Genomic DNA, 16,029 nt, shown 5'->3' with positions numbered 1-16,029 from the left:
AGTTGACGTATAGTGAATTTTGTTCAAGTAATTAACCTAAATGGTCTATACTATATAAATAATGATGCACATGAAACTTATAATTTTGCTAGTCCCAAGTAAAAATAGAATAAGACAAGGGAAAATTCTATATATACATGCAATTGATTCGAATTCAAGCCTCGATAGTAAGAATAATAACATTCTAGAGCCATAAGTAGAAACATTCCAGCACATCTTTTACTATGAAATTTCGACGCTAATTCTTTTTATGCCCATTGGTTGGGTGTCGAGTGTGTTTATGCGATAAGTCATTGGTCATGATCACTGTATGTAAATTACTTACTATGTACCTCTTCATCTCATAACTACAGAGTCCTCGTTGAGTACAAGTTTTTCTACTGCTTGTCCAAATATAAGCGAAGCAATATGTTTATTTGGGTGATTCAGAGTCGAACCAAGGAATTGATATTGAATCTTAGTTCTAGATTCTACTTATCAATTAGGCAGTATAAAAGAATAAACGATGAACATATAAAAGAATAATGCTGGAAGTAATACTACTTAAATATGCCTAGAGAATCTATAAAGGGGTAGGAATGGATGTGAGATGAATATGTGAACTAATTACTTGTATGCGAGAAAGAGTGAAAGAATGTCTATGTATTCTAATATAGTTAAGCAATGAAATAGCCTTAATGCAATATAGCTTACCCAACCATCTTATGATTAAGACGTGCTCCTCTTGGAGTCATTAAACGTCACACGTGGTCACCTTTCGGGATCCACGTGACTAAGTGTGATTACGCGAGATATACTTAGAAGAATTCACTTATGAGTCATATAGAACTTCACGATTAAGGACAGTAACCTCTCAATGCCTAGTGCCTACACTTGTTCACCTTTCGGGATACAAATGATGGAAGTTATTTCACAAATGAAGAGAACTCTTCCATGCGCACGTTAACCATGTGCTTTCTACTTATCCTCTCGGATAGTTGGCGACTTATGCTGGCCAAGTGATGAGAATATCTCAACTACCGCGATAAAACTGATAAGAAAAACTTCTCATAAAAAACTTACCATTGACCTAAACTATCAATAACACATTGACTGATGGAAAGTAGAGACATGATGGATTGAAAAGTTATAAACATGTAATATATATAAAAAATATAGGCCTTCGGCCATTGTACAATATGAACAGTATAAATATCACACAAGGAACACAAAAATGGAAGACAAAAGAATGGATAAGAGTACAAGCTAGGAAGAATGGGAAACAGAACCTTCACCACTCTGACACTAAGCTCTCAGTTACAATATATGACCAGAGAAGAAGAAGAAAACTACTCTCTACAGAAGGCATAAAGGTTATTCCTTTCCGTTTCTCTCTCTAGGCTTTAGTCCCTTTTAGACATCGAAAATATTCACTTTGTTTGACTCATTCAAGCATCCTTTAAAGTGTGTGGCTCATTCAAGCTTTTTTTCCTTGATGAGGAAGAAGTTCTTTGGCAACCTTTGGCAATAAATTTCTATTCTTTTGAGGATGTTAGTGTCGATTGTAGCCTTGTAAATTTACATCAACTTCAATCACAATTCTTGTCTTCTAGTGAACCTTCCTCACGTGATGATATGGTTCCTCGCCGAGAAATTGTACTCGCTAGATGGGGTTTCAATCGCATAATGCTTGCACAAGTTCTTAATTCACTAGTTTCCTCCTTTTTATTAATCTTGCGTTGAGATACTAAAAATGAGGTAAAAATAGGCATGTGCATTTATATGTAAAGTATATTTTCAAGTATTTATGCAATTTCAATGCAAACTACGCATTTTGATATACTTCTTTCTAATTTTGGCCTTATTATTCTAAAAAGAGACTATAATAACGTGCATTTCTACACGTTATCACACCCATGTGTGTGTGTGAAAATCACATTCAATTTATCATTATCAAATATTTACAAATCACATGGAAAGTTATTTTGGAATTTTTTTCATTTTAAGTCAAGTATCACTATAAGGAATTGTGAGTCTCTTGACGCAGCGAGAGACGTTGGCAATAAAAATGTCGAAAACAATCCTTCCACCGATGCAAGAATGTGTACATTGATAGATTTACTCTATCCCAACATAATAATATCAACGTTGGGCGAAGGTAGACCATCCCTGATACCGTCAATGTGATGTCGGCAGTGGCAGATACAAAAATTTTACATAAGGGAGTACCGAGCACTATATAATAAACACAAAAAAAATATATATATATTTACATAGGGGGGCACCAAGCACTATATAATAAACACACTAAAAAAATGTTAAAAAATATCTCGACGTTTCATTGATGCTCCAATAACATTCACTACATTTGTAGCAATAAAGAAAGACCGACAATTTTCACATGATTTTTTTTGTAATGTAAATGTGTGAATTTAAAATTTGCATAAAAAAAGAAAAAAAAAAAGAATAATACTTTTTTCATGGAATATTGTTGAGGGAGTGGAAGTTTGGATCACCGATTTTGTTGCATTTAAATTTTTTTTTTTTGTTAGATAACAAATGAGGGCTAGAGAATAAGTTAGGGTTATATCTTAAATGATTTTTTTCCTCTTTTTAAAAATTATTTTCCTTTTAGGAAATCAAATTATCTTCCTCTTGGGAAATCGTTGAAATTTAGGAAGAAATTTGATATCTTCCTTTTAGGAAATCGTTAAAATTTAGGAAGAAATTTGATGTTTAGGGAAAGAAAATTATTAATATTTGAGAAAATAAATTTATTGATGTTTTGAATAAAATCTATTTCGTAACAATTTAGAAAGAAATTTGATATTTGAGGAAAAAAATATTGATATTTGGAACAAAAACTATTTCGTAAAAATAATTGTAGCATGAGATTTGGACTCACAACCAATGGGTTGTGAGGGGGCACAACCACTACAAAAGAAGAAAACTTTAGGAAAAATGAAGCTAAATTTAATATATATTGTAATCTAACACTTCCCAATGGCTAACATTAACAAATGAAGCTTTGTGGAAAGTAAAATATATTGTTTAATTATTTCATCATCCCCGACACAATAAAAGACACATCAGAACTGGGTCCTTTATTTTTGACGTGGTTTGCAAGGCGTCGAAAATGTGGGTACATATTGTCGACATGCTCTAAGTCGACCTTTCTACTGACGTTGTTTGCAAGGCGTTAGGACCGTGGATAATTATTCCTGACACCACTAGTGAATCATCAGTATTTAGAGGCTTTACCACCAATGCTTCGTTATTAGCAACGAGACTGATGGGGTTGCCCTGACTTTTTCGGCTTGCGTCGGGAGTGTCCCTTCACATAAACCCTTTAAGTTATGTAAATCTTAGTTTACATAACTGAAAGAGAAGGAGGCGAAACTGAAAGAGAGATGAGACGTTTGCACTAGTGGCTAGAGTGGAAGTTATTTGCTTATTGCCCAACATCGCTTGTCTCCAGAAAATTAAATTGTTTCAAATGAATGTCAAAAGTGCCTTTTTAAATGGGTACTTAACTAAGGAAGTGTATGTTCCACAACCTAGGAGGTTTATTGATGCAGTGTTTCCTCAGCATCTGTACAAACTTGATAAATCTCTTTATGGTCTTAAACAAGCACCCAAAGCCTGGTATGAACGTTTAACTATTTTCTTAGGTCAACAGGGATATGTACGTGGAAGAACGGATAAAACGTTATTTATTCATCGGAAAGATAAAGATATTATTGTGGCTCAAACTTATGTTGATGATATAATCTTTAGTGGATTCCCTAATGATAACATGAGTAGCTTGGTTCATATTATGCAATCATAGTTCAAAATGAGCATGGTAGGCGAATTATCTTTCTTTCTCAGGTTACAGATCAAGCAAGGTCAGACTGGAATTTTTATCTCACAAGAAAAATATGCTAAGAATATTTTCTGTAATGGAAATAGGTTCTATGGAAGACGTATAACAAATATTTGCAATTAGCTTGACATAATCTATGCGATCATTTTTTTTTTGTGGTGATTCAGCTATGAAGATCACCAATAACACAAGTCGTTGGATGATTCTTTACCACGTGTGGATGGGGCAAAGTGTTTAGTAGGTGTAACATTTTCAGTTTCAACATTGGTAGTACTTGGGTCAGACTCAAAGTTGTTACCCATATCATTAGCTTTAGGATTAGTTGGCACTGTAACAACATCCTTTGGTAGTCTGTTAACACCTTGATCTACACTTTGTGTTCTTACATCATCATCATCATCATCATGATCTCTATGAGACAATCTTTCATCATCGTTGACAACAATAGTCACAGTTTCCATTACAGACTGAGTTCTAATGTTAAAAACTCTAAATGCATGACTATTTGGAGAGTAGCCTAAGAAAATTCCTTTATCGAACTTGATATCCAATTTTCGGTGATATTATCGATCTGCAAGAATATAACACCCACTTCCAAAAATATGAAAGTATTTAACATTAGGTTTCTTACATTTCCATAGTTCATATAGTGTCTCAAACGTGCCAGTCTGGATTGTCACCCTATTGTGAATATGACAGGCTGTGTGCATGGCCTCAACCCAAAATTGTAATGAGACATTCTTGGCATGAAGCATAACTCTAGCCATTTCTTGAAGTGTACAATTCTTTCTTTCTACCACCTCATTTTGTTGTGGGGTGAGAGGGACTAAGTACTCATGTCGAATGCCTTCAGTTTCACAAAAGGCGTCAAACTCTTCATTCTCAAATTCTTTTTCGTGATCACTTCGAATTCTCTAGATATTCCTACCTTGCTCCCGTTGTAGGTTTTTGCATAAAAAAATACATATCTTAGGAGTTTATGATTTATTTATGAGGAATCTTACCCAAGTGAAGTGTGAGTAACTACATACATAAAGACATATACTTCTTTCGACCCAAACTTTCAATTTGCATTGGACCCATAAGTCCATGTCGAGAAGTTCAAGAACCCTAAATGTATAACATTCACTGACAGGTTTATGAGACATTTACATCCGGACTTGGTAATCCCAATATAGCATCATGTTTCAGGGCTTTGCTAATTGTTTCTAGACTCACATGTCCAAGTTTCTTATGCCACTATTATGTCCGTTCTTTCTTCATTAGATGACATGTCTCAGTTCAGTTTGAACTCAAATGATAGCAATTATCAGGTTCGCATATACCTCTTATAACTCAACATTACCTTTATTAGTTATGATGCAATTTTCTTTACAAAAATTTACCGCATACCCTTGATCACATAATTGACTTATGCTAATAAGATAAGCAGTAAGGCCTTCAACATATCTTACATCATTAAGTACAAGAAGATGTCTCCCAATAATATCTCCTTTTACTAAGATTCGTCCTTTACCTCCATCACCAAAAGTCACATATCTTGAGGAACATTCGATTAAGTTGGAAAAATAAGACCGATTACCTGTCATATGTATTGAAGTAAATGCTATATTACTCTGCTTAGAAGTCTGGTTTATTCTCCATACTTTCTTCATTCTTTTTATCGTTCGACTAGGATAAATTAATCTTGATTTGCCAGTTATTTTCTGATTATAGATATTCTGATTTCTCAGCTTGTAACAAAAAGGTCTAATATGACTCCGTTTTTCACAAAAAATGACATATCAAAATCTTTGACTCATTTGAGACTTTTTCCCATGCAAGAGTACTTGAATTTCCTCCTTCAATCTTTTCTTGTGTAGGAACAAATATAGTTTTATTTGTTTGTTTAGCTGACATAATCCTAGCATTATAACCCAGTCCTTGTTTAGGTGTATCAGTTTTTCCTGAAGACAAGATTTGATCTAAACACCCTATTCCAGGTTACAGATCTAAACACCCTATTTCAACTTTTGCTTCAAAGATGATATGATCGTCAACAATCTTTCACTCTCTCCCACTAATTCCTGAATCTTTTCTTTCTGAATGGTGCAAACAAATGAATCTTCTTTCCACTTCTGTTGTAATTTATGATAAGATATATTCTCATTTAGCTCATCATCTAGCTCTTCATTATCAAATATAGAATCATCTTTCGAGATAGAACTGATAAATGCATTTGTATACTCTTCTTTTTCTTCTTTTTCATCTGATAAAGTGGCACGAAAACATTTCTTTTGTCTTCTCAGATACGTTGGACACTCAGCCTGATAGTGCCCATGACCTCCACACTCCCTACATTTGAAGAATTTGTTGTCTCTGTTAATCGGACGATCAGAGACTCTTCTTCTAAACTTATTCTGTTCACGACTATTTTTTCCATAGTTATTTGGATTTTTTAATTTTCTAATAACATTCAAGAACTATCTGGTCAACATATCAATAGACTCATTTATCTGATCATTTGATGATTTAAATTTTTCAACAAAATCATCTTCATGAATAGATTAGAAAGCAATACCTTTCCCTTTACCCTCATCTCTATTAGATATGACAATTTCAAAAGTGCGAAGCGACGCGAATAATTCATTAAGAGACACAATGTAGTAATGTCTTGTGCCTCTTCCATAGCTGTTACTTTCATGTCAAATCTTCGGGGTAATAACCGCAACACTTTTCTAACAAGTCTAGACTCTGGAATTCCTTCATCAAAATTGAACGAATCATTAGCAATTTCCAGAACCCTTGAATTGTATTCAGATATAGTTTCTTCTTCCATCATTCTCAACGATTCAAACTTAGAGGTTAATAATAAAAGACGAGAGATCTTCACTTTAGAAGTACCCTCGAAGGCCACCTTAAGAGCCTTCCAGGCGTCTTTTGCTGTAATACAGGAGTCTTTTCCTTCTCTGGCTATCTCTATTAATACAGAACCCACTGTGATACCAATTGAAAAAGTAATATGATTAAAATATCCTTTCATTAAATCTAAAGTTATTAACTATAGAACAAGCTAAAGAAACAATCAACAAATAAAACAAAAGACTTTGGTAACCCAGTTCGACAAATATGATATACATCTGGGAAGCTTCTTTGCTCAGATAAGAAATATTATTGAGATTCATAAGTTTATAACTCAAATATCAAAGTTACAATTATTATGTTATCTCCACAACTTAAAGATATAAAGTCAGGCTTCCGCTAACGGTAGCGATGAATCTCTTCAAAGACAGGTTCAGGCTTCCCTTGAATCAATGGATTGACTCCTCAATTAAGTGCTCTTCACTCATATTTCACTTATATGTCAAAGGTCTTCATAGTAAGTTTCTATCTCAGAAAGGCAGTATCATACCTTCCACAAAAAAAATAGATGTGTAGTAGATACTTCGTCTTAATGAAGCTGAGATTCATCGTCTTCACACACACACGTAAAAGTACCGAAAAACACACATATATATAATCTATATATATGAGAAAATCTTCCATATATTGTTTTATTAAAAAGATATACCCATATTCCTTGAATATAGGTGACATAATCCAAAGTGACAAATTTCGTTTGACAAAATATTTAAATGCAACTAATAAGAGAGAAAATATCTTTTATAGGACATCGACACTATCTTCCAAAGAACCATGTTTGGTGGAAAAGTAGATTACACGTGGGAAAAGATAGAGCGTATGACGCCTCCAATGGTAATGAATGAGCATCAAATAATTGAACAACTAGATCAGTTAGAGTTTCCAGTTCTGAGTAAACATCATGCATTAAAAGATAAGAAAAGAAAGTGAGCTCTTATTTGAACTAAGAGAAGCATTTTATTTGGACTTTCTCACTGGTCGAGATTACTATTACGTCATAAACTTGATGTAATTCATATTAAAAAGAAAGTTTGTAACAACTCAGTTGGTACATTGCTGAATATTGAATGAAAAACCAAGCACACTGCTAATGCTCAATTGGACTTACAAGATTTAAAAATTAGAAACGATTTACACTTGATAGGAGTGGGTAACAGATTGCTGAAGCCACATGCAAGTTACACATGTTGGGATTTATGTCCTAAAACTCATAGATTGTAAATATAATCCATTGACCGTTATTAATAAAGTGTTATTATTATAATGTCAATAAATGTTATTGATTATATTATTAGTTTTGTCTTAATAACCCAAATCCAATAAACTAACATCCTAAGTTGTTTGATGATTCTTAAACAGTATGTAGAGACATACAATGATCAATATTCAAGATTAGCTTAAAGGATTTATAGTATAGGGATAAGGTTGGGTACCTTATCCTAGTAACACTATGGATATGGCTCACTTTGTATTTGATACAAACACAATGATATAACGCATTCGTGTAGGTGACATGCGAGTGAGGGTATCCTATGCAATGAGTTTGCATTAAGTGTATTATGAAGTCCTTTTCGCGAGAGTTTGTCCTTTGATTCGTACAGGTAAGAGTGGCCAAATTGCCAGCACAATATGGTTATCATTTTGGGGACAAGACCGAGTGGAGAGTTGGGAACATAATCCTACAAGATGGAATTTACTCATTCCCTACTTTAGGGTAAGTAGATGAGTGTTTCCTTAAATGATGTCTCAAGGACTTGAACAAAGGGTCATAACCTCTCTATGGCTCGAGAGGGGTTTCTATTTATTGGTAGGACCATAAACAGTTTGTTCTTAATCAAGCCAATTGGTTCCCACAAACCAAGCTCATCCTAGAGGATAGGAAGGACTCTGACAGGTGGTGTCTCAATTTGGATTTTTTTTAATTTAGAGCTGTCAAAATATGTAAGTTTTACATTATCTGTATCTTTTAATTTAAAAGTATGTTTGCCCTTTAAGTTATAATAAGAAAATTCGTTTATGTATTATTTTGACAATGTATTGGTATTTTGGGATTTCCAAATTAAATTGAAGAATGGTTCTGTAAAATTTTTTGTTGCCTAGGGCTTTTATCCCTTTAATTGGTATCAGAGTCATTTCAAATTTTAATTGGAAAATTTCAAATTTATATTGGAAAGATGGGATTTTTGAATTATGAATTTGGTTTGCAATTGGATATTTTGTGTAAAATTTGGCCACAAATTTACAATTTTATTTTTTATATGATCATGTAAAGGCATTATTTTTGGGTAATTTTAATTGTAAATCTTGTGATTTAGAGTCCAATTTTGGATTCATGGTGTTTTAATGAGAAAAACGATACCAAACTCGTCGAAAATGGACCACTAGAAGGCCTCCAATTGGAGGAATTACGTAATTGCATGAAAACTGAGTCAAAATTTCGCGTGCGTCTGAAAGGTAGGGCTCTGCGGTGCTGAAATGGGTGTCGTGGCACTGCATGCTTTTGATAGATACTACTGGCCCATTTTTGCTTGTTTTCTCTTTGAATTAAGCGATTCTCATTGTGTTGGACTCCTTGACTTATCTAGAACATAGTTTCATACCGAATGAAAGTTTTAATGAATAAGTAATACTATATTGAGAGTTTAGTATATAATAACTAGTTAATTTTTAGTCCTATCAGATTCATAATTACCTCTCAATTTTTGGAGGTGAACCTTTTCTTGTCTCGCTTTACTCTTTATATGTATTCTCCAAAATTTGTCATGCTTAACGTGCAGTAGTTGCTCTAGAAATCTCTTCTCAAAATTTGGGTCATCAATAGCTTGATAAAGGATGATGAGAGCCTTGTGGTCTTTATCTTTCATATATTTTGCTAAGTTCCTCATTAAGCTTGACTCAATTAGCCGCATCACTTTCTGGTTCCTCGTTAATGTCTCACACATCTTGTGAACCAAGTAAAGCTTTTATTTGAATACACCAACTGCTATATAATTTTTTTTTCCTAAGTCAAGGTACTTGGAAGAGAATTAAATTGTTGTTTGCCGTTTGCAAAAACAACTTTTTCAACTCCTAACTCAAGCTTTGATACCATTTTGTTGGAAATGTGTGATTAACACCCCAAACTAAATAATGGCCGAATAGATTGTTTGAGTGAAAAAATAAAGAAGACTTTTTTGGAAAACTCTTCCATTAACTTTCTTTGTGTGTATTCACTTGGTTGCCTTTCAATACAACTTATCAATCATATTTATAGGATTGCCATGGTAATCTAAAGCTATAGGTCTCACAATAAAAACATTTGTAAATCAATATTTACTTTATTTAACGTAGTAAACTCCCAAATACAACATTTTACCAACTCCCATCAATTTAATATACTTAGTTAACTCATATTAACTTTCTCAACTCTCTCATTAATTCATCTATAACGATTATTCTACTTACAACAAATTTAATTAATATTCAACAAGAGAAAGTTAGAGAATCGGAGTGAAAAAGGTTCTCTACTCTAATACCATAACATACTTCACGCAGAAAAAAAATAATACTCTCTTTATCGTTGATCAAATGAGTAAAATGCTATGAATATTTATAAAACTGTAAGATATTAAAAAAACTAAATCGGTTCAAAATCGTGAAAATAGAAAAAAGGTTCAACTAACTAGCTTTTGATGGGTTGCGTAGTAAGACCATGCCCAAATGGGAAAAGAGGATCATAGTTTGGATTTCCAAAGTTCATTGGCAATTGATCAACAGTCTTGAACCACGTTTGTGAAAGCTTGCCAGTAAAACCATAGTCACCGAATAATACATCAGTAATGCCTTTGCCTTCAGTTCCTGGAAGCCAAGCAGCAACAAGTGCGTCTATTGAATCAACGTAAGGTTGGATTACCACCGGTCGCCCTGAGATTATTACAACTGCACATTTTATAACTCCACAAACATTTGTGATGGTGTTTGGACCAGGATCGGGGATTGTCAAATTCAAGCTATCGCCATTGAGTTCTGCATATGGATGTTCTCCCACTACAACAATGGCATAAGAAAATGTGTCCGATTGGAGAGACTTTTTATCTGGATTCTCATTGAATATAACTTCGGTTGTAGGATCAACGGTATCTTTTATAGCATCAAGCACAGTTGTACCTAAAAGCAAATGGGTTGATAGATCATAATAACGTTCAAAATAATTTAAATTATAATCTATAACGAAATATACTAATTTACAAGAAAATATAGTATTAATTATTCTTCATACCACTAGTAAGGTTGTTGCCACTAAGTCCTTGCCATTCAATAGTCCAACCACCACATTGATATCCAAGGTTATTTGCATGGCTACCAGCAACAAGTATTTTTTGTGTCTTCTTTTCGAGGGGAAGCAATGGTTTATCAGCTGATTTTCCATTCTTTAGTAACACTAGTGATTTTCTTACTGCTTCTCTAGCTAGTTCTCTATGCTCCTGCATATTGTGAGGAAATTAAAGACATAGACATTAAAGATTTAAAGTCTCTCAAAGATATATAGGTATTGATAGACTTCTTTTGATATCTATTAATTCCACTAATAGGATCCGGTGAAAGTTTATACAATCTATCATCCATAGATTTTGAATGTTTTCTATATTTTTAAATATTTTCAAGAACTTTTAACGTTTAAAATAATTTGACTTTAAAATGAAATTGCATTTTAGGTATTACCTGTTTACCAAGTTCATTAACCAAGCTTAGGTCAGCTATTGGATTCTCAAATAAACCCATAACGAATTTGACTCGTAGTATTCTCTTCACTGCATCATCAATTCGACTAATAGGAATATAATTGCTTTTCACCAAATTGGTAAGGCCATCGATGAATTCAGGGTAGTTGTATGGTATCATTATCTGAAGCAAAAGATTAGATTAGCAATGTTCTTATTATAATTGCAATATACTTTTGAAACATTCAACGTATAATATATACTAACCATGTCAAGACCAGCAGTAATACTTGCTAAAATAGAATATGTATAATTAGCATGCGGTGGATCCGTAATCCTATCAATAGCCTCCCAATCTGAGATGACGAAACCCTAAAACAAAAATCAAAATATTCAAGCCACTATTGGTAAAATCTTTTCAAATTGATTGAATATTGAAGTAATAAATTAAGTGACACCCTGCTCGAAATGTAACGATGAAGTTGTAGGAAAATTACCTGAAAATGAAGAGTGTTCTTAAGAAAGTCAGTAACAAGATTTTTGTTAGCATGCATCTTCTCACCATTCCAACTTGAATAAGAAACCATTATGGTTGCAACTCCCTTAATGATTGAGTGATAGTAACCTGGCATGTGGATGCTAAGTAAGCCATGCCTATCTATTACTGTGTTGTTCTCGTCGATGCCTTTAGTTGTTCCACCGTCGCCCACATAGTGTTTTGCACAAGCTACCACATTTTCTCTATTTGAAATAATCAAAATAAAATAGAGTAAGATTCTATGTTTTTATTAATGTAATTTGAAATTTTATTATGTTTTATAAATATTTTCAAAACGTGTTTAGCATCTAAGTTGAATGGAAGAGAAAATATATAAAATGGTTAAATGGTTTGATTACTAACTTTCCAGCGACATAAGGAACACCCTTGCGAGAATTAGGTGGGATCTCTCCTTGTAAACCGGGTATAATTTCAGTCATCTCTTGCACGATTTTAGGGTCTTCACCATAACTTTCGTAGCATCGACCCCATCGTGGATCTCTACAAACCTAATTAAAAACCAAACACAATAATACATCATATCACATAATAAATAACTCATTCTATACATCTTAAAGTCAAACGATAGTAATGGTACAATACAGAAATAATCTTTGAAATATACCCCAACTTTAAAATATTTTCAAATATACTAAATATGGATTAGTCAACTTGTAATATTTTACCGAATTTCAAATTTACTCAACTGTTTTTCTATGTGTAATGACTTTCATCCTTGTGTTATATATAGTTTTTTTTCTTTAAATCTCATTTATGCAACCACCCTATGTACAACTTGGGCATTTGAGAGATGATACTCATTTATCATAGTTAACATAGAGAACTGGTTGTGTTACCGCTACACAAGGTGCAAAAGCGTAAGGAATTCCAGTAGCTCTAATTTCACGTGCACTGGCAACTCCAATTCTCTTCAAAAGTTGAGGATCCCTATATAATAAAAAGAAAAACTCTGACATGTTTTATTTTCAGTGTTATTAATGGAGTTTTAATTATAATTTGTAAGTTAGAAAAGAAACAATTTAAAGCATCTTGCCTTGTTGCTCCAAGTCCAATATTATGAGGGAAGATTGTGGCATTATAGACATTGTTGTGACCATGTACAGCATCAATTCCATATATCATTGGAATTCCAAGCCTAGTTGACAAAGCCCCTTTTTGAATTTCGTTGACCATATTGATCCAATCCTGAGCAGATGCTTGTTTTGATGGAACACTACCTCCACCGCTCAATACACTCCCTAGAAAAATATAGATTAAAACTGTTTCTTGATGCAAGATGCACAGTAGGTAAGATCTTATTATTTAAAAATCAAAACATTACTGTAAGAGAATTAAATTAGAGAATATTTAAAGATAAAGTTAGACATTTACCTATGAAATACTTTTTCATAACCTCAGTTGAAGCATTAACTCTTTCAATTTGCACCATTTGACCTATTTTTTCCTCGAGAGTCATGCGACCAAGCAGGTCTTTGATTCGAACATTTAACCGTTGCGTTGGATCTTTATATTTGAAGTTTTCAGCTTTTGCTCCAGTTTCAAAGCAACAAATGAGCAAAAGTGCTATTAAAATTATAGCTTTGGCCATCATGCATCCTTAACAAAACCCCCGACCAAAAAATAAATTAAAAGTAAGTTTAATTTGCAATAAAAAGACAATTGAATTTACAAAGAAAACTTGAATATGGGCGAAAGATCTTTCAAGTCCTTGTTTATGTGAGTGCGCACAAAAATTAATGAAGAAAATACTTTAAATAGATCCATAAAGAAAAACAGTCATAAAAATACGAAATGCATGGAAAAGGGAACTAAATAACCAATCTTTGGCCATTGAAGAAGAAATGAGATATGGTTTTTTTGGTTGCTTCATTTTTTGGACCGAATGAAAAGTCACTGAAAGGTTCAAATTTATTCGAAAGTTTTCTCAACGTCGAAATTCACATAAATAATGAAAAACGAAAAAAATTATTTTTGAAAATGGATATCATGTCAACTACGATTCAGTTAGATTTACTTCATTCATTAAAATAACAATTCTAACACAACAAATAAATAAGTAAAAGCAATACTGTAGAAAATGGGAAGAAAACAAATTACGGTTGGAGAAGAAAAAGAGAATTTAAGTGAGATTTGAGAACGACGTACTGACGTCTAGGCTCTTAGAATTGCAGAGTTGTAGAGAAGAACTTATTAATGGGTAGATAATATCTTACGTATTTATACAAGAAAGTTGTTCAAGCATTACTATTCTTTTGTCTTTCTAAATTTGGATTTACTGGAATTCCATACTTATTATCTCAAAATTACGATCGCTTTTAAGTCAATCGCGCTATTGCCGCATATTCCAACGCCTATTTTGAGGAAACACCTGACTGACCCTATTCTTTTTCTTCTATAGTAAAATTTGTTTTAAGTGAATTTGCATTTGATTCTATTAAATCAATCAGTAATTGAAGTGTTTTTTTAGGTTAAAATCGTAGCTTTATATACTCAAATTGCGTCATGACCTCATAAACTATTTCAGAATTCAAAAAGGAGTTCTTTCACACTCTTAAGATATGTTGCACAATATATCCTAGCTAGCATGCATGTTGAGAGATGATAACAGAAGATAATAATAGAAAATAACTTAATAGAAACAGTAGTGACATCCAAATAGTTGGGAAACCCAATTCGGTAATAGAATATCTATTGGACAGTGTGCTCTGGAAAGATAATTCACTAACATAATTGAGTCAAATGATTACAACATTATACTTATTTTGATACACTCAATATATGATCACAATGACAGTAACAACAAAAATAGTAAACTTGACATTTTTTCTTAGTCGAGTATTTGTTTAATCGACGCTTTGAAATGACTCATGTAATCTAGTATCAAGAATAAGATCTTTTTTAGTAGTTTATAATGTACTTAACACTTTAAAAACGTCCAAGTATATGAGATAAGTTTATATGTTTTACCTGTCAAAAATTGTTTATTCTCGACATGTATGATTCGTCAAGAATATTTAACATTTACACTTATTTCGTGTCAAATGAAGCTTTTCTTGACTCTAAAAAATTCACAACTGAGTTAATTTTTTATATGTCATTTTTCCTATTAAGGTTTTATTTTTTCAAACGAAAAGGTGTACAATTTGAAATGTCCATATTGCACTTGTTTTGAAGTCCAACAATGACACACAACCCAAACAACACATAACTAGATTAACTAATAAACACACTAAAAAATATTATAAAAATGTTAATAGCTTCAAAGATTAATTAATTCAATATGGATTACAATTATTATCCTCTACGAGTTTTCATGTTTTGAATTTGATCCATGATAATTTTATTATCTAACTTAAATAAATCTTTCTTAGTATAAGCTATAAGACAATCATTCATCCATTGATCTCCCTATTGTCCTCTACTATAGAGCCTTTGAGATCACACAAGTTGCTAAACTAGACATATTAATTTGAACAATTGAATCGACTCAATCTTTCCATTGAAAAACTAATATTTCACAAGTTGCATATATCATTGAACCATATATATACTTGGTCATTACATACATAGAAGATAGGAACATCATTCTTAATCATATTACAAAACAAGTTATATGATCGTCATTGTTTTCAATCATATAATTTAATGTTGTTTTAACACTAACACATTGTTCAACTAAACCCTCTCATCAAGAGTCATTTGGTTACTTTCACCCACCAAACCTCTTTTATTTTCCAATTTTTTCATCTGAATTACTTGTTTGATAAGGAGTGATAGAACTCTGTCACTTGTTATCACTGAAAGGTAGTTACAGAAATCCATCGTCACTAATTATCACTGATAGGCAGTGATAGAACTCAATCGTCACTGGCTATCACAAAGGTGTTGAATAGTTTTTCTATGTTTTTACTCGTAGTTTTCTATAATTTCACTTCAAATGACAGAGGAAGAATCTAATTTAGAGATAATGCAATATTTTATTGACATAGAGAAGAAGGAGATTGAAGGGAGAGAAAAGAAGAACT

At 32.7% G+C, this 16,029-nt stretch overlaps 1 protein-coding gene across 1 annotated transcript; it reads right to left on the bottom strand.

Moving 5' to 3' along the window:
• Positions 1-10,189: 10,189 nt before the first annotated feature.
• LOC101211593 (beta-glucosidase BoGH3B) lies at positions 10,190-14,254 on the bottom strand. Its single transcript, XM_011650253.2, has 10 exons — positions 14,150-14,254; positions 13,376-13,600; positions 13,038-13,242; positions 12,841-12,931; positions 12,347-12,492; positions 11,943-12,186; positions 11,713-11,817; positions 11,447-11,629; positions 11,004-11,208; positions 10,190-10,891 (listed from the first exon to the last, which is right to left on the bottom strand). Exons 2-10 carry the CDS (start codon positions 13,593-13,595, stop codon positions 10,407-10,409), a joined length of 1,884 nt encoding a protein of 627 aa, XP_011648555.1. The 5' UTR covers positions 13,596-13,600; positions 14,150-14,254; the 3' UTR covers positions 10,190-10,406.
• Between the last annotated feature and the right edge of the window lie 1,775 nt (positions 14,255-16,029).

Source organism: Cucumis sativus, chromosome 1 (genome assembly GCF_000004075.3).
Source record: "Cucumis sativus cultivar 9930 chromosome 1, Cucumber_9930_V3, whole genome shotgun sequence".
NCBI classification, from domain to species: domain Eukaryota; kingdom Viridiplantae; phylum Streptophyta; class Magnoliopsida; order Cucurbitales; family Cucurbitaceae; genus Cucumis; species Cucumis sativus.
This window is presented reverse-complemented; position numbering and strand designations above follow the sequence as displayed.

Excerpts from the sequence above, each read along its gene's own strand:
- LOC101211593 (XM_011650253.2), bottom strand. The coding sequence starts at position 13,595 with ATGATGGCCAAAGCTATAATTTTAATAGCACTTTTGCTCATTTGTTGC. Across the intron at positions 13,243-13,375 it reads TATGAAAAAGTATTTCATAG|GGAGTGTATTGAGCGGTGGA; the intron begins GTAAATGTCTAA and ends ATATTTTTCTAG. Across the intron at positions 11,209-11,446 it reads TTAATGAACTTGGTAAACAG|GAGCATAGAGAACTAGCTAG; the intron begins GTAATACCTAAA and ends CACAATATGCAG.